This window comes from Aspergillus neoniger (assembly GCF_003184625.1).
Source record: "Aspergillus neoniger CBS 115656 unplaced genomic scaffold BO87scaffold_13, whole genome shotgun sequence".
Classification (NCBI taxonomy): domain Eukaryota; kingdom Fungi; phylum Ascomycota; class Eurotiomycetes; order Eurotiales; family Aspergillaceae; genus Aspergillus; species Aspergillus neoniger.
Window position 1 is genome coordinate 488,935 of NW_020291141.1, and position 26,615 is coordinate 515,549.

The 26,615-nt window shown below is 50.3% G+C and overlaps 11 protein-coding genes across 11 annotated transcripts; 6 read left to right on the top strand and 5 right to left on the bottom strand.

The window, feature by feature from the left end:
* The first annotated feature begins 2,548 nt into the window (after window positions 1-2,548).
* On the top strand, window positions 2,549-3,529 carry BO87DRAFT_415363 (uncharacterized protein). The gene is made up of 2 exons (XM_025626686.1): window positions 2,549-3,096; window positions 3,150-3,529. Exons 1-2 carry the CDS (start codon window positions 2,933-2,935, stop codon window positions 3,376-3,378), a joined length of 393 nt encoding a protein of 130 aa, XP_025480629.1. The 5' UTR covers window positions 2,549-2,932; the 3' UTR covers window positions 3,379-3,529.
* A 395-nt stretch (window positions 3,530-3,924) lies between these two features.
* BO87DRAFT_425231 (kinase domain protein) lies at window positions 3,925-5,360 on the top strand (the record flags this gene model as incomplete). Its single annotated transcript, XM_025627286.1, has 5 exons — window positions 3,925-4,106; window positions 4,155-4,501; window positions 4,561-4,874; window positions 4,931-5,117; window positions 5,173-5,360. 5 exons carry the CDS (start codon window positions 3,925-3,927, stop codon window positions 5,358-5,360), a joined length of 1,218 nt encoding a protein of 405 aa, XP_025480630.1.
* Window positions 5,361-5,397: 37 nt separating this feature from the next.
* On the bottom strand, window positions 5,398-6,821 carry BO87DRAFT_375925 (guanine nucleotide exchange factor SDO1). Its single transcript, XM_025623162.1, has 2 exons — window positions 6,622-6,821; window positions 5,398-6,459 (listed from the first exon to the last, which is right to left on the bottom strand). The coding sequence occupies exons 1-2, from the start codon at window positions 6,686-6,688 to the stop codon at window positions 5,498-5,500; spliced, it is 1,029 nt and encodes a 342-aa protein (XP_025480631.1). The 5' UTR covers window positions 6,689-6,821; the 3' UTR covers window positions 5,398-5,497.
* Window positions 6,822-7,026: 205 nt separating this feature from the next.
* Window positions 7,027-9,245, top strand: cp3 (carboxypeptidase C PRC1). Its single transcript, XM_025621410.1, has 3 exons — window positions 7,027-7,139; window positions 7,207-7,809; window positions 7,872-9,245. The coding sequence occupies exons 2-3, from the start codon at window positions 7,302-7,304 to the stop codon at window positions 9,035-9,037; spliced, it is 1,674 nt and encodes a 557-aa protein (XP_025480632.1). The 5' UTR covers window positions 7,027-7,139; window positions 7,207-7,301; the 3' UTR covers window positions 9,038-9,245.
* A 393-nt stretch (window positions 9,246-9,638) lies between these two features.
* BO87DRAFT_385998 (40S ribosomal protein uS13) lies at window positions 9,639-10,543 on the bottom strand (the record flags this gene model as incomplete). The annotated part of the gene is made up of 3 exons (XM_025624745.1): window positions 9,639-9,936; window positions 10,108-10,273; window positions 10,540-10,543. 3 exons carry the CDS (start codon window positions 10,541-10,543, stop codon window positions 9,639-9,641), a joined length of 468 nt encoding a protein of 155 aa, XP_025480633.1.
* A 793-nt stretch (window positions 10,544-11,336) lies between these two features.
* BO87DRAFT_357386 (uncharacterized protein) lies at window positions 11,337-14,427 on the top strand (the record flags this gene model as incomplete). The annotated part of the gene is made up of 2 exons (XM_025621411.1): window positions 11,337-13,637; window positions 13,710-14,427. 2 exons carry the CDS (start codon window positions 11,337-11,339, stop codon window positions 14,286-14,288), a joined length of 2,880 nt encoding a protein of 959 aa, XP_025480634.1. The 3' UTR covers window positions 14,289-14,427.
* Window positions 14,428-14,997: 570 nt separating this feature from the next.
* Window positions 14,998-16,264, bottom strand: BO87DRAFT_375930 (peroxidase). The gene is made up of 2 exons (XM_025623163.1): window positions 15,979-16,264; window positions 14,998-15,921 (listed from the first exon to the last, which is right to left on the bottom strand). The coding sequence occupies exons 1-2, from the start codon at window positions 16,086-16,088 to the stop codon at window positions 15,090-15,092; spliced, it is 942 nt and encodes a 313-aa protein (XP_025480635.1). The 5' UTR covers window positions 16,089-16,264; the 3' UTR covers window positions 14,998-15,089.
* An 841-nt stretch (window positions 16,265-17,105) lies between these two features.
* On the bottom strand, window positions 17,106-18,629 carry BO87DRAFT_306893 (MDR family MFS transporter; the record flags this gene model as incomplete). Its single annotated transcript, XM_025619381.1, has 1 exon — window positions 17,106-18,629. One exon carries the CDS (start codon window positions 18,627-18,629, stop codon window positions 17,106-17,108), a length of 1,524 nt encoding a protein of 507 aa, XP_025480636.1.
* Window positions 18,630-19,476: 847 nt separating this feature from the next.
* Window positions 19,477-21,405, bottom strand: BO87DRAFT_434821 (uncharacterized protein; the record flags this gene model as incomplete). The annotated part of the gene is made up of 1 exon (XM_025627732.1): window positions 19,477-21,405. One exon carries the CDS (start codon window positions 21,403-21,405, stop codon window positions 19,477-19,479), a length of 1,929 nt encoding a protein of 642 aa, XP_025480637.1.
* Window positions 21,406-22,406: 1,001 nt separating this feature from the next.
* BO87DRAFT_333101 (HSP70/90 family co-chaperone CNS1) lies at window positions 22,407-24,226 on the top strand. The gene is made up of 3 exons (XM_025620395.1): window positions 22,407-22,754; window positions 22,832-23,104; window positions 23,158-24,226. The coding sequence occupies exons 1-3, from the start codon at window positions 22,460-22,462 to the stop codon at window positions 23,871-23,873; spliced, it is 1,284 nt and encodes a 427-aa protein (XP_025480638.1). The 5' UTR covers window positions 22,407-22,459; the 3' UTR covers window positions 23,874-24,226.
* Window positions 24,227-25,033: 807 nt separating this feature from the next.
* On the top strand, window positions 25,034-26,551 carry BO87DRAFT_357397 (uncharacterized protein; the record flags this gene model as incomplete). Its single annotated transcript, XM_025621412.1, has 2 exons — window positions 25,034-25,090; window positions 25,145-26,551. 2 exons carry the CDS (start codon window positions 25,034-25,036, stop codon window positions 26,246-26,248), a joined length of 1,161 nt encoding a protein of 386 aa, XP_025480639.1. The 3' UTR covers window positions 26,249-26,551.
* Between the last annotated feature and the right edge of the window lie 64 nt (window positions 26,552-26,615).

Genomic DNA, 26,615 nt, shown 5'->3' on the forward strand with positions numbered 1-26,615 from the left:
CGGAATAAGTAGATTACAGTACGTAGTGAGTAGTGAGCCACCTCGCCTCACTCCCAGAAAAGCAATAAAGTAATAAGCAATAGTGATCAGAAAAGTACCCCCATAAATCAAGCCACTATCGACAATAAGCCTCGTCAATCATCCCTCCTAGTCCGCGCCACACACGCATCAGTGCCAATCCTAAAGTAGTGTCAGTCAATCAGGGTTCACTCAATCATGGTCCAAAAGAAACAGCAGGGAAAATGATTTCACCTTCTCCGCCAAGACATTCCAGACTGCGATCATCGGTCGGATACTTCAGCCAACTTTGAATTTTGACTTTTGACTTTCCTTCTTCTTTTTTTTTTTTTTAGAGTAAGGTTTACTTTTTCTTCTTACTACGGAGTAAATTGACCGGTTTGATCGACGGTGCCGCAAAGCACTAGTTTGATTTGATCTGTTAATAGTGTTTGGACTTGGACTTGGGACTTGGAGGGGCTGTCTGTGTTCGTTCGGGTCCGGTCGGGATGGTCGGGTCGGGGGGATTTTGCTGTTGCTTGCTTTGCTTGCTTTGCTTGCTTCTTCTTGTGCTTCTTCTTCTTCTTCTTCTTCTACTAAGCTGTGGATGTAACTTTACTTGACTTGGTTATGATTTATTATTTTTTTCTTTCTTACTTGCATAGTTCGTATTGATTTCGATGATTATGAGGGTGAGGGTGAGGAGGTTGGCTGGATGAGGGAGGAGGGGTGAGGGATGATGATCTGTGCAGTGGGTGGGTGGGTGGATGGTGATCGTGCATTAGTAGTAGTATTGCTGCTCAGATCGCTGAACTAGACTGGTTTATGGATGGTGAGGTGGATGTCAGTAGTTGCTTCTGGGGTGCAGAGGCTTGGTTTTATTCTGTTTTCTTTGGATACTAGTACTACTACTATTTTCATCTTGTAGTAGTAGTTGGTGCTTACTAGTAACAATGGTATATATATGCACTGCTGCTCGGCAGACACTACTGACCTATGACACTAGTATAAAAAACCAATGTTAGTATTACTTCAATAAACCCGAAAACTAATCATACAATTCAATCTCAAGATAAATCTAATAGAAATATGTATGCATGTACCTAAGATTACTTATTTTTCTTCCCAGCTGCTTGCTGGTCCTTGCTTCTGCGCTGACGAAGTTAATCTGTATCCATTATGTAGCTAGTTAGGTAACTATTGAGGGCATGGCTCAGCTGATGGTTATTTACGGTAGTCTATACTCTTGCTCATCATGCTTGTAGTTTGCATATGCTGGATGGATTGCAAGCTATTTGGTTGGATTGGTGAATTCTTGTCTCGTACTTTTGCATATTAGGTTGTGTCTGTTGTGGTGGGTGACTCAGTGAGCCATAGATCCAGGATGATTGGGTAGAGATGTTTAAAGATGTGTTGAAGTCAACTGGTAAACTTTTAGTATCTGCTTACTTGTGTGGTCAAGGACATTGTTCTAGCTGCGTGATGATGTAGCGGAACATATTAAATCGATGTAAGTATGCGTAAGTCTAGAATGTATACATTTGACCTGCAACGCGGAACACAATCGATACTCTGAATACTGAATACTAAATCATGTCTTCCTTGTTCTGATAAGACATTGCGTATTATATAGAATTATACATACCGATTGGCTCATTAGTACAGATCTACTGCTTTATCCAGGTCTGTCTCCCTTGCTCTCATCCTTCGTTGGCATGTTGGATTCGCAATATCCCGGCACCGCCTTTCACCGCATCGGCTTACAGAGTACGCTAAACAACGTTGATACTCCACTTGCTACCTCTGTTTCAGACGACGACTCTATCTAGAAAACAACTCGATTAAGGAGATGCTTCCCTCTTCAGCACTTCCCTTGCTTTATTCCACCGTCGGCGCGAATGTCGCCGGAGATGCTTCCATCTTGTGTGTCTCGAATTACAGAGTCTATCTGATTCAATATTTGCCGGAAGCCACAGAAGCTGTACTTCGGCTGCGGTAGAATTTTGGAAGCCTAGGCGAACACTGCCATAGAAGCCAGTACAGTAGGCTGTCAAAATTTGCTAGGCAGGCGTCTCGTCAACCGCCTTCAAAACCAGTACTTGCGCCGAATACGTTTCTTGCAGGGCCCTTTGAAATTATGCCCTCTTCGAGCCAATGAACGGGCAGTATGCTACGATATCAGTCCTCATTGCATAAAACTTGTTCAGCTATGAGAGAAGCGCCGGAACCTCCGCCGCCTGCTCGAGGACCTATCATTTCAAGAAGCAGCGCCTGATTGGTGATCATCCTAGGAGCTACTTTGCACAGGATACCTCGGGCCCATACAAAGCATCTACTAAGCACCAAGATGCCAGTCAATCACGCAGTACTAAGGTCTGATATGAGCGCCTATGGGGTTTGAGGCGACCAAACATGCCCATTCGGTTGGCCAACTCCATGCCGCTAATATCAGGCTGGGAACGTTCGAGGCTCTAGCGTCCATCTATTTAGTGGCGCTTACGCCGCTGGTAATCAGTCCGAGCGGGATCGTCCTCTTATGAAGACCAGTAGAACTCTTTCCCCTGCACCAACGGCTGTCATTTCTGTGTCTTTAACCCATTCCTCCACTCTCAGGGCGGCTAGAGACTCTGAGCCCGGCATGGCCAATTTCTCAGACCCGATACCCCTCCTGAATGCCTGCCGTTGAGTAGAGCACTTCCTGGATATAAATACGCATCCTTCGGTTCGACTGAGGACGCATCTCACGTTCTTTATCTGATCTGAATATTATCAAACGTCCGTCCTTACGCTGTGCACCACGTCTTATATATACGAGAACGAAACCAACTTGCTAGTATACAGTAGCCACTAGTAGTAGTTGGAATATTTCCTCAACCAGTTCGGTATAAGATCGGAACTCATTACCGCCAACTCATTGAAGTCGATCCTTCTAAAGATGTCAAAGACTGCACGGCGATTCCTCAGTTTCTTTTGGAGATCTGGCACCAAGGGTGTACAGGGCATCAATGATGCAGCAGCCCAGGAAGCAGTGGAAAAGGCCATCGAAAACAAGAAAGACTCTTTTCCTGAGCTTAGCAAAGCCACGAAAGCCAGTGTGGAGTACTTGACCCCAGATTAGTTCTCCATTAGTACGATTATTTACATACCCGCAGGTCGAGACCGCATTCGACTCCTAAAGCAGATGGCAGGACGGATCCTCTCCATGCCAACTTCCGGATAACTTCAGATGACAATCGGCCCATTACATCGGCGCATTATTATCCTACACCGCTCGGTGGTAAGAATGTGTGGTTTTCGAAGCCGAAGTATAATGATGGACAACAAGCCAACGAGCATTTTGTTAAGGATGAGCAAACCGATGACGAAGGTGATAGAAAATGAAGTCAGAATATGTGGCAGAGAATGGGAACAATATGGGTGGTCCTCTAGCTCTCATTCAAAGTACACCAGCGATTTGTATATAAGATTGTATCTCAACGGTATTGTGGCAGCTGAAGAATCTGCGGCTTGCTGAAGCAGTGTTGGAAGGTGTAAACAACGCAATATGATACCGATACCTGACCTGGCACTTTCTGGCAAGACGCTGCAAAGGAAATAGAACAGTAACAATACCATAGTGGGACTCCAATTCTGGAGAGCTGGGGAAAATTTACGCGCCTTCTCTCTTTGACGGTAGGACAATTTGCAAGGCTGCGCAAACACTGCCAATGTTTTGGTATGTAGCACGTGAACAGGGGTAGCATCCCAGTTTCCGCGGGATTATGCGGTCGGAAAATGGTACTTACCCTTCCGGTACATTAGGCCGATGGCTACATGTTTCCTTCTGTTCTGTCTCTTGCTCTAATCTACTTAACCTAATTTCACACGATGACTCTGGTTTCCCGGCGTTTGAGTAGATATCTCCGGCCCCTGTACTCCAAATCCAGCATGTCATCATCCTCTCCAGCCATACTCCCGACTTCGCCTATAGAAGAGGAGCGAAGTCCGGGCTACGACCCTAGGAAGTATTATCCAGCCCGGATCGGAGAGACCGTTGGGAAATATCGCATCATTTCCAAACTGGGATGGGGTGCTAATTCTACTGCTTGGTTGGCAAAAGATACATCCCGGTCAGTGAGACATGCCGATTCGTGTTACAACCCCCTAACACCGTAAAGCTGGGCCTGGCAATCGACGAGATACGTAACGTTAAAGATCACGAACTCTGGTGCTGAGGAGAGGAAGGCCGCGGAAGATGAACTACAAGTATCGCATCATATTTCCGGATTGCGGTCTGAGCACGAAGGCCGTGGGTATGTCAGACTGGTTCAAGATTCGTTTCAAATACAGGGCATCCTTGGAGACCATCTCTGCTTGGTATTTGAGCCATTAAGGGAGCCGCTTTGGCTTCTAGGACGACATCTTGGAAGCCATGGAGTTCCTCCGCAAGTTCTCAAAGCCTTCTTGAGGGTTTTGCTGTGTGGCCTGGATTTCCTACATTCTGAATGTCATGTCATACATACAGGTAAATGATCGCCCCTGTCCTTCGGCTAACAAGCGCTTTCCTACTGAACTGAACTGCAGATCTGAAGGCCGACAACTTTCTTGTTGGGTTCGAGGATGCTACAGTCCTCAAAAATTATGTCCGCCAGCAGGAAGTTCGTCCCGCTCCGCATGTGCTTCGGAATGGGCGCCCTATATTCGAATCTAGGAGCGACTTCGGGCCACTCAAGAAAGGAGTAGGCATGCTGAAGATTTCCGACTTCAGTGCTGCTGTTTTCGGGGATGTATCAAGTCCGCATAAACATGATATTCAACCCCAACCATTCTGCGCCCCTGAGGTTCTGTTGAAGGCTGGTTGGTCGTACAGTGCTGATATTTGGAATCTAGGGACAGTGGTAAGTCAGAAGATAATGCTTCGTCGTGATGTATACTCATAGCTATCTCTATGCAGCTTTGGGAACTTTTTGCCGATCAGACGCTATTTGATGGAATATGCCATAATAGCGACAGCGACCAACGAAGGGGATATTCACGGGAGGCGCACATCGCCCAGATGATTAGGCTGTTGGGGCCTCCTCCTTCACAATTTTTGAACAAGTGTGATCCGCATATACGCAGTGATTTGTTCTCGCCTCAAGGTACGTCATACTTGATTGCGATGGGTTGCAAACACTAATTGTTGGACATCTGTAGGGGCATTCAAGTTCCCTGAGCTGGTTCCCTCGGAGGAATTCAATTTCTCCAGTATGACTCCATTTCTATGTGGAGAGGATAAGCGCTTGTTTATTGAATTCGTTCGTAGAATGCTCCAGTGGGAACCGGAGCGTCGATCAAGTGCGAAGGACCTTTATAATGACCCTTGGCTTTACTATAACCCTTGAAGATATAATATCTTATCATGGAATATTTGGATCTAGTCTTGTAGTATGGTCATATTTACGGCATAATTTGGTATCCTTCCTAGTCATCAATCATAGCAGGCTGTACATGGTTGCGCCAGATGCATTCCCGGCCGAGCTTACTCTTCATGGGTCACCGTCATATCCAGCACCTCCACGCGTCCTCTGCCCCGGGTCTCGTTACCCACGAACTCATTCAGTCCCTTGAAAGCTCCCGGCTCCGCAAAGCCAATGACTTCCCACTCGTCTCCGCCGACGACCTCCTGAGCCTCGATAGATTCAATGTAGCTCAGGATCTTATCCTTGACATTGCTCGGGCCCTTGGCAGGTGCAGACTCTGCGTCAGAACCGCCCGCCTCATCCTCAGATTCCTGCTGACGGGCCTTCTTGGACCCCTTTCCACCCTTCTTGTTGGACTTGGAGCCGCCCTTGGATGGCGCCTCCTTCTCCTTACCACCCGCGCCAGCACCGCCGGCCGCACCAACCTTGACACTTTGCTTCAACAATGACACAGGACAGGTAACGCGGAGACGCATCCGCGCCCGCATCACGGGAATAGGTTGCCATGCAATAAGCGCCTTCATGGCCTCAAGCGCTTGACTCTTCGCGGACTTGTTGGCAGTCACACCCGTCCAGAGCGGTTTCCGCGGGCGGCTCTCCTCGCTGTTATCCCCATCCGTCTCACCATTGCCGGGTGTTTGCGATTGTTGACCACTAGCCGAGCTCAGCTGGTCCAAGGCCTTGGAGATCATTCCGGGGGTATAGACTCGTTTCGTCGTAGGATCAACCAGCCGTCCTGATACAATATCCAACACTTCCTTCTCCACTCGTTCAATGATTTCCTTTCGCTCGCGCTCGCCAACCTGCACTTCACCCTTTCGTAGGATTTCTTGTCGGATCTCATCTGCAGGTGTGTCGGCGCCGAAGGCCTTTGTTAACTCGGCGGATGGGGCTGTTTGCGCTTTAGAAACGGACAGGAAAATCGTGGGGACTTGGAGAACATTGTCGAGGTCCTTCTCTGCGCCGGAGCGATATTCGAGGAGTTTGTTCTTGTAGCAGGCGAGCTCGAAGCGCTTTTTACCTGTTTGTTGAACGGTTAGCGGGGTTGCGGGGCCGATTGGAAGTTTCGCAGGAAGTTTTTCTTTCTACGCCTGAATTTGCGCATCATCTCCCCACATAACTGATAGACATGCCACGCAAGACAATCGCAAATGAAGGGTCACACATGTATAACAGTACGTACCCTTTTTTAACCTGACGACTGATACATTGGTAAATTTAATTTGATTTGATGGTTGGTTGATGGGCATGTTGCTGGAGGCCTCTGCGACAAAGCAAGAGGCTTTTGTGTATACACAGACTCAACCAAAGTGTAATATGGAGTCGATCGATCTCCAGTTGCGTCAGTGAGGAGATTCTGTTTTGAATGCGCTGAAAAAAATGCTGTTGACAGCCCAAGGCAGTCACCCGACGGGCCTGTGATTGGAGGAAACCGCAATGACGCTGGTCCCGTGCCATGCGCTGACTCAACTTCATGACTCAGCGCGTGACTTTCTGCAAAGGGAAGGCACCGGCCTGTGATTGGCCGCCTTCCGGCCCTGCTATCGAGGCGTCATTGCCTGCCTGCAGCCCATCCAGTACACCTCCTCTTCTCTCCTCTCTCCTTCCTTCCTCTCCATCCTCTTCTGGGTTTCCATTGATTGCCCAGTAGCTGGTATTTGCTGAGCTACTTGCTTTTTCTAACTTGATACTTTTGTGTCCGTAAGTGCACTCCTATGCCCTCTGACCACCTCCCTTGATAACCCGTGCTGATAAGCTCCTTGCCCAGGTACCGTACCTTCCAGACCGCTAAGGTACCCATCCTCTACCTACTCATCTCATCGTCATCTCGATTTCATACCAACCCCGTTGGGTTTCAGCACAATGAGAGTTCTTCCAGCTGCTATGCTGGTTGGAGCGGCCACTGCGGCCGTCCCTCCTTTCCAGCAGGTCCTTGGAGGTAACGGTGCCAAGCACGGTGCCGACCATGCGGCCGAGGTCCCTGCGGATCACAGTGCCGACGGGTTCTCTAAGCCGCTGCACGCATTCCAGGAGGAGCTGAAATCTCTCTCTGATGAGGCTCGTAAGCTCTGGGATGAGGTTGCTAGCTTCTTCCCGGAGAGCATGGATCAGAACCCTCTCTTCTCCCTCCCCAAGAAGCACAACCGCCGCCCCGACCACCACTGGGACCACATCGTCCGCGGCTCCGACGTCCAGAGCGTCTGGGTCACTGGCGAGAACGGTGAGAAGGAGCGTGAGGTTGATGGCAAGCTGGAAGCCTATGATCTCAGAGTCAAGAAGACCGATCCTAGCTCTCTTGGCATCGACCCCGGTGTAAAGCAGTACACCGGTTATCTCGATGACAACGAGAACGACAAGCATCTGTTCTACTGTGAGTCCACCTTGGTTCAATATCACGCCTTTCATATGTTCTTTATTTCTAACGCAATCCAGGGTTCTTCGAGTCTCGCAATGACCCCGAGAATGACCCTGTTGTTCTGTGGCTGAACGGTGGCCCTGGATGCTCTTCCCTCACCGGTCTTTTCATGGAGCTCGGCCCTAGCAGCATCAACAAGAAGATCCAGCCGGTCTACAATGACTACGCTTGGAACTCCAACGCGTCCGTGATCTTCCTTGACCAGCCTGTCAACGTCGGTTACTCCTACAGCAACTCTGCTGTCAGCGACACGGTTGCTGCTGGCAAGGACGTCTATGCCTTGCTTACTCTCTTCTTCAAACAATTCCCCGAGTATGCCAAGCAGGACTTCCACATTGCCGGTGAATCCTATGCTGGTCACTATATCCCCGTCTTCGCTTCGGAGATTCTGTCTCACAAGAAGCGCAACATCAACCTGCAGTCCGTTCTCATTGGCAACGGTCTCACCGACGGACTCACCCAGTACGAGTACTATCGTCCCATGGCTTGTGGTGACGGTGGTTACCCAGCCGTCTTGGACGAGGGCTCCTGCCAGGCCATGGACAACGCCCTTCCTCGCTGCCAGTCTATGATTGAGTCTTGCTACAGTTCCGAGAGCGCTTGGGTTTGTGTCCCGGCCTCCATCTACTGTAACAATGCCCTCCTTGCCCCTTACCAGCGCACCGGACAGAACGTCTACGATGTTCGTGGTAAGTGCGAGGATAGCTCCAACCTTTGCTACTCGGCCATGGGCTACGTCAGCGACTACCTGAACAAGCCCGAGGTCATTGAGGCTGTTGGCGCTGAGGTCAACGGCTACGACTCGTGCAACTTTGACATCAACCGCAACTTCCTCTTCCACGGTGACTGGATGAAGCCCTACCACCGTCTCGTTCCGGGTCTCCTGGAGCAGATCCCTGTCCTGATCTACGCTGGTGACGCCGATTTCATCTGCAACTGGCTGGGTAACAAGGCCTGGACTGAAGCCCTTGAGTGGCCCGGACAGGCTGAATATGCTTCCGCCAAGCTGGAGGACTTGGTCGTGGTCGAGAATGAGCACAAGGGCAAGAAGATCGGCCAGGTCAAGTCCCATGGCAACTTCACCTTCATGCGTCTCTATGGCGGTGGCCACATGGTCCCGATGGACCAACCCGAGTCAAGTCTTGAGTTCTTCAACCGCTGGTTGGGAGGTGAATGGTTCTAAAGACGTGCTATCACCGCATATAGACTTTCTGGTCATTTCGGTGACACTGCAGATATGTTTCTTAACGATAGTTTGAGGATGCTTGTCAATGCCCACTAATCCCGAGCCTTATGTTGCATGGTATCTATGAGTTTGTCACTATAGTGCATTATGCATTTTGTACTTCGTATGAGAATGAATCGATCGCATTTACATGCATTTAATTAGTACCATACCGTCAGTACGTAGTGTAGAACACGAAGTTAATTTGGGGTGTTGACAACTAGGCGTATGGATGTCTCAGTCTATATTAACAGGTAGACCATAAAAACCGAGCCATAACAGCCTAGTCATGATTCGCCACCGAATGACCCGTACATTCGTAAATCGTAAAACAGCAGACAAAGGAAATGTGAGGAAAGGATGATTTGGTATTCATTCATATTGGTATGATTCTTTTCATTTCGGACACGGCATTTTCTAATATTGTTCCCGGTCCCAGGGAAGATTTCGTTAAAAAAATCCACACCAACATACACAAAAGGAATCCATCCTTCCCACGATCCACTCCAGCAAGTACGAAGAAACAAACGCAGATGATATGACCCCGATGATTGTTTTTTTAGTTCTTCTTCTTGCTGACACCGACGGTGCGTCCACGACGACCGGTGGTCTTAGTGTGCTGACCGCGGACACGGAGACCCCAGTAGTGACGGAGACCACGGTGGGAGCGGATCTTCTTCAGGCGCTCGAGATCCTCACGGATCTTGCTGTCGAGGGAGTTGGAGACGACCTGGAAGTCCTTGCCATCGGTGATGTCGCGCTGTCTGTTGAGGAACCAGGTGGGGATTTTGTACTGGGTGGGGGCCTGGAGGATGGTGACGATACGCTCGAGCTCTTCGGTGGTGAGTTCACCAGCACTGTAAGAGATATCAAAGTCAACTTGATGTTCTTGTATGTATCCTTTATCCCTTCGGGGTCTCTGTGTTCTTGTGGCCCTTGGTTCCCCCTCTTATTGTGTCCGTGCGACCAACTCCTCTCCATCCCATTTGTTCGAAACCATCGAGGAAAGTAGTGTAGTGTGAACGTACCGCTTGCTGAGGTCAACGTCGGCCTTCTTGCAGACCAAGTTGGAGTAACGGCGACCAACACCCTTGATCTGGGTCAAGGCGTACATGATCTTCTGCTTACCGTCAACATTGGTGTTGAGCAGACGCAGAATGTACTGGAAGTTCGTCTTCTCGCCGGACACGAGCGCTAAAGATTCCGAAGAAAAAACCGAAGTCAGCCTTCTGTCTTGTAAAATCGGTTGTTGCCATAATGATGATGATGATGGAGCAAGTAAAAAATTCAATGATTCCGTCGCCGCTGTTTCCTGCCCGTCCGTATCCGCGATGATAATTTCCTCCAAAAACCCCCAGCGATTTATGAATATTTCCTCCCAAAATAACCGGCAAAAAACGAACAGCGACGAAAATCAAAGATGCAGGGTTGGAAATCCGATTTCAGGGTCTTTCACGTACACATGATGGGCGATGGCGCGAAGGACCGCGATTGATTGTCGACAGGCGAGAGGGATGAGAAGGAGGTGAAATCGAGGCGGGCTTGCGAGTGCTTCTTCCAACTTTGCTCTCGCCCGTTGTGGGATCGGGTAAGCTGGGCTCTAGCCTATTCGGGTATGGTGGGATTCAGGGCTCGCTTGTGCTTCGGGCTATTCCGGAATAGGGTATATTATCACTCGACTATCTTTGTGCACGTGATCTGGTTGCTCTGGTACGGTAGTCTGTGTGTGCCAGCCATGTAGTATTTGATTTATGCCTGAGGCATGTATGATATAGAACATCGCAGTGCGACGGGATTCACCTCATCTTCATCTTTCCAAGTGCCTTGTTAGCAGATATCTTTGTGATATGATCACCGGTGTGTTTGGAATATGCCTCCAGACCATATCTTTATTTTGAAACACATGTTGAGAATGATTTCTCCTATATTCTCCTTGGCTGGTTGCAAGGAATATGCCAGCCAAATCCGTCAAATTGCACTATGTACTTGACAATTTGCCTAACTAAAGTGTTCTCTCCTTGAAAATACACCCCAAATGACGGATATTGCAGTGAAGCTCAGTATATCTGAGTCTTCATCGCTGTGTAACATGAGATTCCCATGGGGTATAAGTATGGAGCAGATTGATCGCTCTCTCCAGATTTTCTATCAGCAGCTGCTTTGCCTCGTGTTCAATCCAAGAGCCAAATAATCAGTATTCATTCACCCAAGCATTCTCTCTGGAAAGCTACTTACGGTCCTCGAAGCAACAAGCCAAATGGAGTCAGCCTCACAGCCAATTGAATATGTCGAGTGTAGGCACCCGCTCTTCGATGTTGAACAGCTCGAAGAGCCTGCCGAGACAGACCAACTATGCGGAAAACGCATCAAGACGTTGACCGATATTCTGCTCAACGGGGGCAGGGGCGTATACGACAAGCTGTTGGACTTTCATGGCTGGGGCTATAAGTATAACACTGATTCCCATTCTTCCCTTCAGCCAAGGCGGGTAAAGGTGGCAATCCTGGTGAAAATCATCTGGAATCAAGCTGAATATCACCAGCCCAAGTCAGTGGAAGAACTCTTCAACTGGGGAAGGGACGCCGGCCCTCGATTGCTGAAACAGGGGTGTGTTCAGGGCTTGAACAATTACCTACCCATAAGTAGGCGTTCCCCTGATCCCCCAAGGGTTTTGCAAGCATCAGACTCACGGACCCGTGGGTCTGTTAGGTCTTCTGGTGATATACCGGAGGAGTATGTGAAGGTTATGGAAAAGCAACTATATAAACTCGGTAGGCTCGACGAAGAGCTTCTTGAACTTGCGACACCACAAGGGGATCAAACGGAAGAAGAACAAAGCGAATGCATGGAAAGTAGTACTGACAATTCGGATAATTCCGAACATACAGAGTGGCTCCCTTCAACCAGTCCTGAGGACCAGGGAGTCGAAGATGAAATGACCGACATCGAAGAGGAGGAAACCTCTGACCGTGATGAGGGGGATCCTATGGAAGAATGTTCCTCGGGTGGTAGAACACCAACTCATACGATAAAAGTCGAAAGCCCTGCTACGCAGCATGAAGAAAGCTTCTCAGAGAGCCGGAGACCAAGTGAACAAAACACCGAAGGTGTCAGTGACCCTAACACCACGACTTCTACATCCCAGCAGTTCCGCAGAGCAGAACCACTACCTAACCAGCATGCCCAGTTAGTTACTGAGGCAGTGCAACGTGCTGTCATGAAATTCGCTTATCACGAGCTTGAACGCCATCAGACTGCTGCCCCGTTGGACATGCCACGACCATGGCTGACCGCCAACTTAAATACCATGAACAATGTCCAGTACAGCTTACACCCAGTAACAGCTGAGGTAGAGCTGCACGCCCCAAACAACCCGCGACGCCCCCGGACTACCAGGCCTTATAGAGGCCGAGGCCCTGTTAGCACGAAACTCAGCGAAAGTGCGATTGGCTGTGCTATCATCGCAGGCCGACTGCTAGATGCCGGGTCCACCAACATCGACCGCAAGCAGCCGGGCTGGCAGGATCGCTTCACAGGTACTGACCAAGCCTTCATTGAAGGGACCGATGCTCAATGGGATTTCCTCGATAGAGAAACGAGTCTTAAGCTAGTCGAATGCTTTGCTAGTTTCCTCCCAGCAAATGCTCAACTGGCCACGGGGCCTACTCAGGCTATGCGAACCGTCTGGCGCAAGTTTACGCGCAACTTTGACCAGTTCGCGTACTCATACAATGAGAAGACTACTGCGCACTGTGATTGTGGGCCATCCAGGGATAGCAGAACCACAGTGAATGGCACCCGCTTGACCACTATGGCACCGCCTGTGCTCGAGACTGATCGGAACGGCGTGAGTATGGAGGAAGTGCTGTCTCGGGTATTTGACCCTCAGCGCCAGAGAACCTGCATCGAATGTAACCGTTCGGTCAACTATGAGAGACGATTTAATAACGTCCCCATGCGCCTGGTAGTGGAACTCGGTCCTAATGTGTCTATACGGTCGCATACAAAGGACATTACCCTATCATATCATGATAATGGTGGTGAGGGGCAGAGAGTCACATACCGCTGGATAGGAGGGATATACTCACCAGTACCAGGGTTTTTGTGCCTCTTGTGGAATGGTGCCGAACGTGGGGTGCACTGCACGAACCTGTGTTCGTATGAAAGCCATGTGCACGACGGAGCCATTCTTGGACTTCCCATCTCAGAAAACGGCCCGGACCAAGTGCCCGAGCGTTTTTGGAGGAACCAGCAGATCCCCTTGCTCTTCTACGAGCAGGTTCTGAACCCGAGTCTTGGCGAGCTCCAAGTAGCTGTGAGTGCAGTTAGCGGCATGCTAGAGTCTGCCTCCCAGGGTGAGCTTTTCCTCCAGCAAAGTCCTGGTTGGGCCCCGCCCGAACTACCACCTCGGCAGCAGAACCCATATCCTTGGGAACCTAGTACACTGCCTGACATTATGATACGCTTTAAAAGGGCCAATTCGGATCTTCGGAACATGCTGGTCCTCGGTACGCAACCCCAGGCGCAACCCCAGGCGCAACCCCAGGTACAACTCCAGGTACACCCCCAGGTACACCCCCAGGTACACCCCCAGGTACACCCCCAGGTACACCCCCAGGTACACCCCCAGGTACACCCCCAGGTGCAACGCCAAGAGCAGGCTGCACCTAGCAGGCCTAGAGGACCGCGAGCACAGCCTTACGTTCCAGCTCATCCATACGCGATTATGTCCATGGCCCCCACACCAATCATGTCAGCGGATACGCCATCGCCTGCGATCATGATGTCAGGTTCACCGTATGTAGGTGGTGCAATGCCACCGCCTCCTAGGGTCAGGCCGATGTATATAACTAGGCCAGAATATCATGTGCCTCCTGCCAGCCCTGCTCGGCAACACCCCCCTCTCCATAATCCAGCTCTCCATGGGTCTTTGGCTTCCTCTCCTGTAGCCTTTCCTCAACAGAGAGTCGCTTACAGTCCGGGGATTCCGACCACCGATCCACCACCCTCTTATGAAGTCGTACAGGCGATGACCAGCCAAATGCAGCTGACAACCTCGAATAGCAGCGCCTATGGTGGCCATGGGCCTACTATGATGGGTCAATCCTCCTCGCCTCGATCACAACCACAGCTACCACAACCACAGCTACCACCAACCCATCCGGAGAATTGGGTGAATAGACCCGGCCACCATGGGCCTCGCCACTGAGGTCTTCACCTGCAGCCCCGCCAGACGCACCACGACTATGAAGACATGCTAGCCAACCAAAAATGAAGAGCGATGGATTAAGACTCTCCCCCTATAGCTTGGGTTCGGGTTTCGGGTTTCAGATATGATAGATAGAAAACAACATAGACAAGACAACCTTTTTTTTTTTTTTTTTTTTTTTTTTTTTTTCAAAATTCAAAACGCACTTACTACTGCATCAGATTCAATAACTAAAACATATAGTACTGTCCGAAATACTTTCATGGGTAGAATGCCGTCTTCAGCGGTGGTAGTTCATATATTAACTCAGAGAACGGATCCTGGCCCAGAAATCCGGGGAATAATAAAAAGGGGAAAGGAACTAGGTCATACCAGCACAATAACCCTTTCTCTCAATAACCGAGCAGCTTTAGAACCTCTAGCCTCCCGACTAGCAAGGATGGTATGGAGTAACCTAGCACGGCTACTGGGCTGGTTTCAAGGTGAACGCGTTACCAGCTATGCCGGTGGGAGCCAATGACGGCCGGGCCAAAGTCAGCGCATGGACCTTTCCCCGCATTCATTGAATCCCCCGGCCTTTTTCCCTTTCTCTCTTTATGTCTCTCCCTCGCTTCTTTCTCTCTCCTTGCTTTCTTCTTTCTCTCAACTACTCTGAAAGGACGGGCTTCTTCGTTTCGTCATGAATGAACTTGAGATTTATTACTCTAGCCAATGTACACGCTTCGGTCTCTATCCAGTCCTCTAAAATCCTTCTATGGTATATCAAATCATGATCCTCCCAAATATTTATTCATCGCGTATTTACAGCCTGGCCCGCACAGGTTCGGCCTTCGGCTTCTTCGGTGGTCCTGTCGGCGTGTTACTCTTCTTGGGAGCAGAGATATAACCTCCCTTAACATTGTCGGTGTTGAGAACAGCACCCTTCTCGTCTCGTCGAATACCCAGCTCGACCAACTTCGCGAACACCTTCGCAAAGTGGTCAAAGAACAGGTCCTTGTCCTCTGCATACTTCTCCACCCACTGTCGGAAGGATGGGTCCGTCTTGAGTGCTATATCGGTGGGCAGCATCATCAACAACTCGTCTCCCTCCTCCGCATCAGGGTCCTCATATACGAACTGGCTCATGCCGTTCGCCAACTTTCGAGGAGTCCACTCCAACTTTAATAGAAGCTTGAAGAACTGATTGGAGAATCGTGTTGGGTTGTTCACCCAGGGACCTTCGAACCCACTGCGATCGGTATGGCACCGACCTAGATTGTGTCCTCCCGCCAACGCCACAATCTCCTGGTCATTGAAGCCCATCCGGTTGAAGATAAAGCGGAGATGGTCTGCACCCTGAGCACCGTCAGGTAGACGGCCACGAGGCGGTACCTTGGAGTCGTCGACCAGGTCCGTCCGACCTGGCTTCCACTCGACTTCCGGCCCGCCCATCTCCTTGATCGCCACCACGCCTGCTAACGTCCACAAATCGGAGTATGTAATCCAAGGATGCTTCTCCTTTACAGGTTCTAAAAATGCCCGACCGTATTGAAGGCCTGCGTTTGACGGATCGCCCCCCTCTGCTTCATATCGCATGCCCGCACCGTTGCTGCCGCCCGTGTCGGTTTCGGCGTCGTAGGTACCCGCGGAGTGCCTGCTCAGGGGTTAGTGGCGACTGACATGCAAAACATTCAGCTTAGAGGTGACTCACCATGCCAGCCGGACAAATACTGGGCCTGCGCTTCCATCATCATAGTCTGGCTTCTTCAGTTGTGCGACAATGTCCTTGCGGACGGCGTTGTAATCGCCCGGGCTGCTCATCTCGGCCGATAGATCGGTCGTCTGGGGTAGTGCGGTGGGTCGGAGATAGGGGATGTGAAAACTGTTCACGCGATGCTGGAAATTCCTCAAAAGTTGCAGCACAGGAACACGGTGACTAGGGATTAGGAAAGAAAAGAATTAATTACCAGAGATAGGGAAAGAGAACGAAATAAGGAGCGTTCCTTTTGTTGGCAAGACACATGAAGGGATGGCGACCAGTGGATCCGCGGCCCGAATTCATGGAGGGCCAGTGCCAGTGCCGAGGTTCATCGCCAGGGCGGCGAACTGGACCCGTCTTTGGGAACTCGCTGGAACTATTGCTCCCAGTCCGATTATTGCTTATCGGATTCGCTGATTGGACGCTCACTACGGTGCAGCGATGAATCGACCCATCTTCATATGAAGGGAGGCAATTTACTGGTATTCTCATTGCTATCTAGAGGAGATTGCGACCATGTGGTAATCCCAGCACTTGGATGGAGGAAATGAGGTCACCGATGTGTGTTCTTCGCCATCCTGGCTCCTTCAGTTGAATCAATTGCCGTTACCCTCGGAATTTGAATTCCCGGTTTTTGCTCCCGCCTAGACGGGCGTACGGAATTCTAGGCTTGTCGAGTGATCACGAGCAATGCAGAGCAGCACACTTGATTGGTTCTGCATCTGCAGACTTATTTGAATAGTCCAATGCCAGTAAGGAGAGGGCGCGTTTCTGATTTAGCGTGTTGCGAATAGCAGCGCAGTGAAAATAAACGATACAAAGGTTTGCACTTGCGATTATGGGCACGCAATAATGAGGGCCGAGGGCCATAAGATCACCCGGAATGACTGCTATCCCCTTCGCATATTCCGTTACAATATGGTGGCTCATCTGTCATACGCTGAGTGTCAATTTCATCTGTTAACTGAATAGTATTTTGGAATTGCCACTATGCAGGCGGGCTCTGTGGCTATGTCTATAATGAGCACGCCGGATTATATATGCTCTATCTTTATCCTTATCGAAATGATGAAACACAATCATTCAGCTGCTTTTTCCAGCCGATTCTCCTCCTGGCCCGGTTTCGATCTGCTCTTGATGAGATAGAGCACACTGATGGCAACTCCAAGCCCACCCAGTCCGATACCCATGTACAAGGCTCCGCGATACCCTTTAAGCGTATCATGGAAGGTTTGGCCACCGTTATTCACATGCACCTCGACAGTGCCCGCAAAGCCCAACCCCAGCGAGATGCTATAATTAACGACCGTCGTGACCAACGACGCCGCAACACCCTGATGGCGACGCCCGACCGCATTCGACAAGACGACCGTGGCCGCAGGGAACGACATGTCCATTCCCCACGGAGTGACCAACAGCGTTACAAATGACAACGCCCAATACGTCTGATGAACCGGAGCGATAGCCGAAAATATATTACCCAGGGTGAAAGCCACCATGGCCATCAGCATGATCCAGCCGGGCCGCATTTCCGCCATGAGGAGTCCCGTCGTGAATGAGGCCGTCAGTCCGGACAAGGCCGGCGGGATGAACTGCGCCGATGCCAGCAACGGCGATATGCCTCGGATATTCTCCAGGAACCGCCAAAAGTAGTAGACCCAGATTCCGAAACTGGCCCAGCCACATGCAATGCAGCCCAGGATAAAGCAGACGTCGAGATCCAGCGCGTGGAAAGGGATGAGTGGCTTGGCCGCGTACTTGATCTCCCAGACGAAGAACATGGCTAGAATCAGGGTTCCGATGATTAGCAGGACGTACACATACGCCTCCTGCCATCCCACCACGGGCGCCTGGTTCCACGCGATGTTGATCAGAACCAAGCCTGCGACTCCAGAGAATGCCCCGGCAACGTCTAATTCAGACACCAGCTGCGCCAGCGACATACTCCGCGCAACTGACGGGGAAGGAGGAATCGCAAGGAAGGACATGATCGCCAATACAAAACAATAGATTGCCATGGCCCAGAAAGTCCACGGCCACCAAGCGAGCTGGGAAAACAGCGACGCAAAGATGGCTCCCAAAACGGCGCCGTTTGGCGCGGTAGCCCCGAAGAGCGAGAAGACCATATACTTCTTCTTTCCCGGTCGGTACGTCGCACCCAGCAGCGCCAGGCCATTAGGAAGGAGCATCGCAGGCCCGATGCCTTGCAAGGTGCGCGCAAAAATGAACAGGATGTAGTTCGAATATACACTCACCCCCGCCACCAGAGACCAGATCGCGAACCAGATCCACCCGGTGATATATAAGATACGGTATCCGAAAATATCGCCACAGCGACCGAAGAACAGAATGAAGGTACCGACAGTTAGGGAATACCCTGCAATCAGCCAGCTGGAAATGCCAGGGTTGGTGATGCCGAAACTGTCGCTGATGATCTCAAGTGGGGCGAGGGTGTTTCCGAGCGCGGCCTGCGTCATGAACTGCGACATGCAGACCACGAAGACGAAGACGAGCTCATGAAGAGGCGAGAAGGTCTGAACGGCTGAGCGGATGGATTCGGATCGCGAAAGTGTGCCTTCGAGTGTACTGTCTGAGGAGGCCATCTCGGCGGTTGTATCTGTCATAATGATGATCGTCGTCGGGAAGCTTATTAGCAGCTGTTTAGGACGGGCCGTTGAAGTGTATGCCGTCAGCCACTATGCATGAAGAATCGGTAAAGTTCACCCCAGAGGCTTCCCTTTCCTCTCTCCCTTTTTGTTCCCCTGTTGAAAGGGCTTCCCAGAGTGATTTGGGAAGGTTTTCCTGAACAAGGATCAGGATTAAGGTTGACCGTTGAGCTGATGTCACCTCGGGTGAAAAAAAAAAGTTACAACGTGGGAAAGAGAACAAAAGTGGGAATAAGTGGGGACGGTAACGGTCTTCGAAGAAGTTTCTACGGAGTACCAACACCGGTTATCGGACTTTGCCCCTGGCGCTTACACAGTAGGGAGGTGGGTATCTGACCCTTTTATCTCTTTGCTGGTCGTCTTTAGTCTCGGATTTCGGTGGTTGTGTTATCTCGGTGGGTTGATACTTGATATGCTTTTGATTACGGCTGAGATGGCTGGTGACCTTTGTGGGGGGTTACACTACAGCTACTACTAGTTTACTAGTTAGTTTGCATGCGTACTACGTAGACGTAGATTGCATAGTTAGCTTGGGGGTAGGTGATGTAGCAATGAGTTGTCCTGTTAAATTCGCCGCGGCACTAGCTCTACTTTGTAAAGAGACTTCCGATAATGTTGTCATCGTCATCTTAATCAATCTAATCTAGATTGATAGACGAGAGTATATAGATAGATTGAGCCATAACACCATTAATATCCAACATGAGACTACTCTTATAACCATGAATCAATCAATCAATCAATCAATCAATCAATCAATCAATCTGGCAATTACTTCCCAACCTCACAACTCAACTCCCCCCTCAACATCACAATCACCATCACCATCGACCTCACTCTCATCAATCAACCTATCCATCCTCCTCACAACCTCCCTCGTAACCCTAACAGTCCTCTGCAACGTATCCATCGCATTCCTCCTAATCCCATCCCCATCCCCAATTCCCCCATCCATCTCCCCTTCCACCCCCTCCCACACCTCCCTCCCCCTCTCCCTCCATACCTCCCACCACCCCGCAACCCCCATCTCCCGCCGGCTCACCATTTCCTCCCTCTTACTCACGCGGTCCTCCCGCTCCGCGACCCTCCTCTCCCGCTTCACCAGCTTCCCCTTCTGCCGCTCATACCGCTCCTGGTACCGCATCTTCAACTCCCCTTCGCGCACGATCCGCATTACCCGGTCTACGGGCGCTGCATCCTCCGCGCTGAAGTCCCCGGAGATTGTCCGGCTGTTGACGAAGTACATCGTGTTGGAGATTTCGTTGGCTAGGTTGCGGAGATGTGTGGCGCGGTGGTCCGGGGCGCTGCTGAGGTTGGTGTGCAGGTCGGCGAGGAGGGTGAAGGGCGTGGATGATGGGGGTCGAACGGGTTGTGATGATGGTGGTGGTGTTGTCTCTGATGGGGTACTGGTGCTGGTGCTGGTACTGCTAGTGGTAGTGGTAGTGGTAGTGCTGAAGTTGGACGGTGAGGTGGGCCAGGGGAGGGCGTATGCTTGGGGGGCTTCTGAGGTTGGTGATGAGGAGGAAGAGGTGGATGAGGAAGATGGGTCTGACATGGTTTCTTCGATATCATTGTCGGAAGAGGGATCTGACATGGTCTCTTCGGCGTCACTTTCAGATGAGGAAAGCTCGATGATAAGCCCCGATCGAGCGTCGTAGAAGCAAGGGAAGGGGGAGGGACGAGGTTGTCCGTCTCCTCCCCATCTTTCTTCGTTCTGTTGCTTTTCTTCTTCTTCTTCTTCTTCTTCTTCTTCTTCTTCTTCTTCTTCTTCTTCTTCTTCTTCTTCAAAGTCACATCCAAAGCTTGCTGTATCGTACTCGGCAACAGCTCCTGTCCGTGAACTGATAAGGACCTGTCTTGAAGGGCCCTCGACCACGTTGACAACCTCCTCTTCCTCCTCCTCATACTCCGTCTCTTCCCCCATTTCCATCATGTCATCGTCGGATCCGTAAGATGTGGCATCGTCTTCGTCATAATCATCACTTTCTTCATGTTGGAAGACCCCGTGGTCCTCCTCACGGTTCATATCCAACCAAGCAGCAACACCTGCTCGGTCCATCCTCTCTTCCGAAAGTAATCTGACTCCCCCATTCGCGTCCGTCTCATTCCAATTCTTCCACTCCTTCCACTCGGGATCATCGTCAACTGTAACCGACGACGAAGTTTTGGCATCATCATCCACTGCATGAGATTCTCCCTCATCAAGGTGAGTCATGCCCAGCGCGGCAAGCATTGAAGCTTGGTTGGCATTGTACATGTCATCCTCGTCCTCCCCTTTTGTGCCAGTCATCCTCATTCCCATGTCTATTCCTGTCCCGGCCACCTGGAAGTGGTCGCACGGACCGTATGGCACGGATGTCTCGTGCATGTTTTGATCGCCATAGCCATGGTCATAATTACCCATCATGTATGTGGTTGGGTATTCTGCGGCTGGACCTGTCTCGATGTTGGGGATGGTCGTTGAGCAATTGCCCCAGAAGCGGTTTGCCTCAGTGACAAGTTGTGAGACCTCAATGTTGGAGCAGTTGTCCACGAGGGTTTGATCGTTGCTGTTGAAGCTGGTATTGGTAGGCACGCCTGGGGGAAAGAGGTAGGGTTGGATGATGGTATTATTGTTGCTGTTGTCTTCAAGGGAAGGATTAATGTCGGGGTCTGAGGTGAGAGTAGTGGTGGAGGGCGAGTTGGCGTTGACGGGGTGGAAGTTGCGAGACATGAGTGAATGCCACAGTTGTGTATGTGGCTGTGCAGATACAGAACTGGGACGGGTGATGTGAATGGGATACTGGATAGCCTAATATAACGCAAGGATATACTAGGATATACTAGCTATCGCAGCAGAAACAAGAGAAACAAAGAGATGTGATATTAGGGTTCTGAGTGGTAATAATGTGCTCACTACTAAGGAGTAGCAGGTACTTGAGGGTGTCACGAAGGTACCTTTTATAATCATTGCTATACTCTATATCCGAGAACTTTGGACTGATACTCCCATCAAAGTAAAGGTAGAGATCAAATGACATGGTGGTTAAAGTTACACCTGTGAAAGACATATGAGACTTCATTGAAGCTGTCAGTGAGTGGAGATGGCTGTGTCGGTGGCTTCCGTAAGTAATGTATTGTGAAGTGAATAAAATTGTGAATCACAATAGTTTGAAGAGAATGAGATTGAGGACTCGTCTATCGTTTCATTGCTTTCATTCACCTGACCCTCTCTACTTCCCGTTATATGACCCTACCCAAGTCGCAAGTTTCCCTCCAAGCCAGGTGTTCTCCGCAGCGATAACTGATTTAGGAAGGATAATTTCGCAACCAGCTAGCACCAACTGCACCTGACCATTCTTGGTCTACCATGTCTTGGTTTTGTAGCCACTCTTCATCCATTGTGGGGGGTCTTGTCTAGATGAACGATCCTCTTTGTAGGGTCGTGTCCGGATCATCTAGAATTGACGGCATCTGCCGTACACTGCAATACCCTTCGCCAATATGCGACCTACCAGCAGGAACTATCCTACAATCAAAGAAGAGAAGAATACACATCATTGCTACCTGACAACTACAATCCCACCCCATCGGGAACGACCACATCCATCAACTGTACCTGATCCATCAACAGATAAGATAAGGGCTAACCCCTCCCCACCAGTTTGCATGATTTGCATCTCCGATAACAGCAAATTCCTCTTTCCCATGACGATCATCTCCAATCCCCCTCACCCCAAAACAAAACACATCTCCTTCTCAGGTTCATAACCTCACATTGAACCAAAATGGGCCAAATAGAAGAACTCCCCGACGACTATGACGAGTCGCTCGAAGTCAACAAGCAGCTTCAACCCCCCGCGACCGAAGCCAAAGATGAATTCACCCCACCTCCCCCGGAAGAGCTCCCCATCCCCATCAAGGAAGAGCGCCTCAAAGACCTGAATGCGGGCGCGGACCCCATGGCGCCTCAAATGCCTCCTGCCATGGAGGCCGTGAGCACGCACACGACAGACGAGCTGGCGGATATCCTGAACCGCACGCCGCTGTTCATGACGGATATTAACAAGGCGTATGATGAAAGTCAGTTTTCCTCCTTAATTTCAGTTTTGGAAATATCTTGGCTGGATGATAGGCTAACGGGATATGTATGTGGGTAGACGGCGAAAATCCTTTCCTTGATGCGATCCGCGCGCTCCAGAACGAGGGTACCCGCGGCGATGTCGCGCAGAACTTCCGTGAACAAGGAAACGAAGCTGCTCGCGAGAAGCGCTGGGCTGATGCGAAGGAGCATTACTCCAAGGGTATTGCGGTCTTGCTGGCCAAGGAGGATAAGTGGGATAAGCCTGAAGATGAGAAGGAGGAGGCCCGTTTGCGGAGGGAGGTCGAGGAGGCATGCTATATCAATCGCGCCCTTTGCCATTTGGAACTGAGTAGGATTTTCCTTGTGTCCTGAAGTAGGGGGGAAATTTGCTAACGTGGATAGAAAACTACCGATCTACGACCCTCGACTGCGCAGCCGTGCTGAAGTTGAACCCAAAGAACGTGAAAGCGTACTATCGGTCCGCCATGGCGTTGTTTTCGCTGGATAAGATTGTCGAGGCGGAGGATGTGGCGTCCCGGGGATTGAAGCTGGATCCGAACAACAAGGCTCTCCAGATGGTTGCTGGAAAGATCGGCGAGCGCAAGGCTGTGCTTGAGCGCATCGCGGCGAGAAAGAAGGCCGAGGATGAGCGCACGCGTAAGGAGAAGACGCTGCTTAGTGTTGCGCTGAAGGCGCGCCAGATCCGTACTCGCAAGACCGATCAGCCTCCTGAGATGGAGGACGTGGGCATCAGACTTTCTCCCGATCCGCTGTCGCCAGAAAGTACGCTTGAGTTCCCGGCTGTGTTCCTGTACCACATGGATGCGCAGACGGATTTCATCAAGGCGTTCTCCGAAATGCATTCGATCGAGGATCATCTCGACTACATCTTCCCGTTGCCGTGGGATCAGAAGGGAGAGTACAGCATCAATACGGTGGAATGCTTCATGGAGACGGTTACCGGTGGTTTGATCCGCGCTGGCAAGAAGGTGCCATTGGTACAGATCCTTAGTGGTGGAAAGGTTGAGGTTGTGGATGAGTTGGTGAAGATCTACATTGTGCCGACCAGCAAGAGTGCTAAGTTCATTGCTGAGATGAAGGCGCGCAAGGAGGCTTGAAAGCAATCAGTTGTTTGAGTCTATTGCAGATGTTGGAAGCCGCTGGGTTATGCCAGGGCCATTTGAGTGGACGGCTGTCCATTCGCCTATGTTGCGATCAGTCCCGCGACATTCTCGAGTCGAGCCCAAAGTTGAGCATGTATACATGCTGCCTGGACCGGCTCTTCTATTATATACCCACTGAGGTTTTGCGGCTGATAGCCGTTGTATATAACATCCTATGATGACGCCTAGACTATGAACGCACTTCCTACAACGGAAGCATTATATCCAACTGTCACATTCGCAGCTACACTGGGCATTCTTTGTTCACTGTCCTGCTTTATGGTACTAGCACAAAATCTTCCATTTACTCCACTTGAGATACCGTTCCAGCAGCAATATTTGTTTGGAACTTACCTTATATACTCTTTTGAACTGAACCTAGATATTCTTATCAATAGTTCTTTGAGCGTTCGCTCGAAACAAGCCTTTCTGAGTCACATCCTGCGTTCAGTTGTTGACGTCTTTCTATATACCCCACAGGCCACCCATTGACGATCTGAGAATTCAACAACTTGCTTATTTCGTTCTCAGTCATATTACTATTTCAGTGATTCTTGCTTTGAGGTCAATATGGACTGTTCTTTCACCAGACATCACACTATACCGGCGCGCTAACCAGTAGACCAAAAACCATCTATCACGTCATTGGGGGGACAGAAACAAACACATGTCCCAACCTACTATATATTATAGACAACATATGGTTCCGGAACACACCTTCACAGATCCAATCATAGTTCTCTGCTATGCACAGCATGTCTCAAAATCCAATATCGCCGCCAGCACAACCCCAACATGAATGCAATTACTGCCAGTCACTATGAGGTACAAACGGCACCCAGTGCAGTTTCGCATCATCATCATCTCGTCAACGAAACAGAAAAACATTCAGTGGGTGAGTCAGACATTGCATCGTTACGTTCCTGGACGTAACCCCTAGATGATCCATGTCACTGCCTCACCATGATACGCATACTCCTGGGGGTCTATATATCAGCGCCCGCTTTCTAATCTGGGGCTTCCATCTTCTCCCTTGACTATGCGAATCCCCGTCCCAAGGACCTATCATCAGTGTATTATTAAATCAACTCCTTGCCATATCTTTATACTATAAAATGTCTGCCCTTACGCCACAGACATCCATCCACCTCCCCCTGGAGATCCAAGAGAGGGTAAGTTCCAGTACAGCAGCTTCTTGCCACCCAGATCGTAACTATTAGCTTCAGATCGCCGATTACGCCACAGCCAACTCCAAATACCATGGCAAGGGGCACCTCAGGACCCTTCGCCAGGTGAGCCGGTCATTCTGTGCTGCTGCCTCTCGTGCCCTCTTCACTACCTGCACTGTCTACATCAAAGACAGCACAAATAACAGTCCCTTTTCGGACCTGAACATCCTCCACCAAAGCAACCTCGGTCAATATATACGCACCTTAATCATCGAATGCCGACCCCCCTGGGACAACATCGAAACTAATCCCGACACCATCCAACAATGGATCAACCTTCTCTCCATCTCCCTCCCCCGTCTTGTCCGCCTCCGCCGCCTGGAATACCAAACCATACCAAACGGCACCCCAGACCAAGAGAACCTCTCCCGCCACTTCGCCAACCTCCTCGTCCACTGTCTAGAAGCCTACCCCCCTCCCTCTCTCCAAGAAATCGACTTCCAACACAACTCTCCCCAATTCTACGACTGCGACAATGATATCCTTCATCCAGCCACAGCACAGCATATCCCTCACCCCGTGATAGCCCGCCTCCGCCACATCCAACTCTCATACACCTCCTCAGCATCGCCGCTCTTCGAGCGCGAACCAACCGCAATCTTCAGCCTTCTCAGACACGCCCGACGTCTCGTCTCAGTCGAGCTTTCTGGCCAAATGGACGGCAGAAACATGACTGCCAAGTCGTGTCCATCTCTCGTCCATCCAGATGCGCCGTTGCGGTCTCTCACACTCGAGAATGTCTCAGTTAGTGCGAAGAGGCTGCGCGGGCTAAGACACTTTCATAAGACGATACGACATGTAGCATTCCGTGGAGTGTTATTGACAGCTGGGACGTGGGAAGATGTGCTGTCTGAACTGGGGCAGTTGGAGGGGCTAGTTCTTTTGGAGGTGGAAATGTGCGGGTACGAGATAACGGCTAAGACCGAGACCGAGACGGTTGGGGGTTTGGTGCCTAGTTCTAAGATCGCGACATCACGGTGCGGGGATCTTATGGCGTTGGAGTTGTGCGTTGCTGCGGTTAAGCGGCATAGGAATATGATCGGGTATGAAGCGATTCCGCAGGTTGTGGATCCCTTTGGAAGAGGGATTATTGTCTGTTAGATCTTGACACTTCTTATCTCTTTTGGATACTGTGTTTTCGTATCTGTGAGAGTGCATGGTTGTCGATGATGAGTCTTTTGGTTATATGGTTGTTTTGTCACGTTATCTTTCTATCACCAGAGGTCTGTCTGCCTCTTGTGATGATTCAGTCATCTTCGTCATCTTCAACACATTGAAATCCGTCTTGGATAGTGATAACGCCTTTGACTGAATCGCACAGACACGGACATAGCAAGCTCGGGTTCATATATACTAGAACACATTCGTGATCAGGTGCCTTTCGAAGAAGGGGACAAGGCAATCAGCATTCTGGATATACTATTCTTTCGGAGAATGAGGTTGAGGACCTTTTAGCGCTTATTGGTGG

What these genes read in the sequence shown, in the direction of transcription:
- BO87DRAFT_415363 (XM_025626686.1), top strand. Translation starts at nt 2,933, where the DNA reads ATGTCAAAGACTGCACGGCGATTCCTCAGTTTCTTTTGGAGATCTGGC. An exon ending in GCCACGAAAGCCAGTGTGGA is followed by an intron (nt 3,097 to 3,149) that starts GTACTTGACCCC and finishes ACATACCCGCAG; the next exon opens with GTCGAGACCGCATTCGACTC.
- BO87DRAFT_375930 (XM_025623163.1), bottom strand. Translation starts at nt 16,088, where the DNA reads ATGAGCAGCCCGGGCGATTACAACGCCGTCCGCAAGGACATTGTCGCA. An exon ending in GTATTTGTCCGGCTGGCATG is followed by an intron (nt 15,922 to 15,978) that starts GTGAGTCACCTC and finishes ACCCCTGAGCAG; the next exon opens with GCACTCCGCGGGTACCTACG.
- BO87DRAFT_375925 (XM_025623162.1), bottom strand. Translation starts at nt 6,688, where the DNA reads ATGCCCATCAACCAACCATCAAATCAAATTAAATTTACCAATGTATCA. An exon ending in AGTCGTCAGGTTAAAAAAGG is followed by an intron (nt 6,460 to 6,621) that starts GTACGTACTGTT and finishes TTCAACAAACAG; the next exon opens with GTAAAAAGCGCTTCGAGCTC.
- cp3 (XM_025621410.1), top strand. Translation starts at nt 7,302, where the DNA reads ATGAGAGTTCTTCCAGCTGCTATGCTGGTTGGAGCGGCCACTGCGGCC. An exon ending in CGACAAGCATCTGTTCTACT is followed by an intron (nt 7,810 to 7,871) that starts GTGAGTCCACCT and finishes AACGCAATCCAG; the next exon opens with GGTTCTTCGAGTCTCGCAAT.
- BO87DRAFT_333101 (XM_025620395.1), top strand. Translation starts at nt 22,460, where the DNA reads ATGGGCCAAATAGAAGAACTCCCCGACGACTATGACGAGTCGCTCGAA. An exon ending in TAACAAGGCGTATGATGAAA is followed by an intron (nt 22,755 to 22,831) that starts GTCAGTTTTCCT and finishes GTATGTGGGTAG; the next exon opens with ACGGCGAAAATCCTTTCCTT. An exon ending in CCTTTGCCATTTGGAACTGA is followed by an intron (nt 23,105 to 23,157) that starts GTAGGATTTTCC and finishes TAACGTGGATAG; the next exon opens with AAAACTACCGATCTACGACC.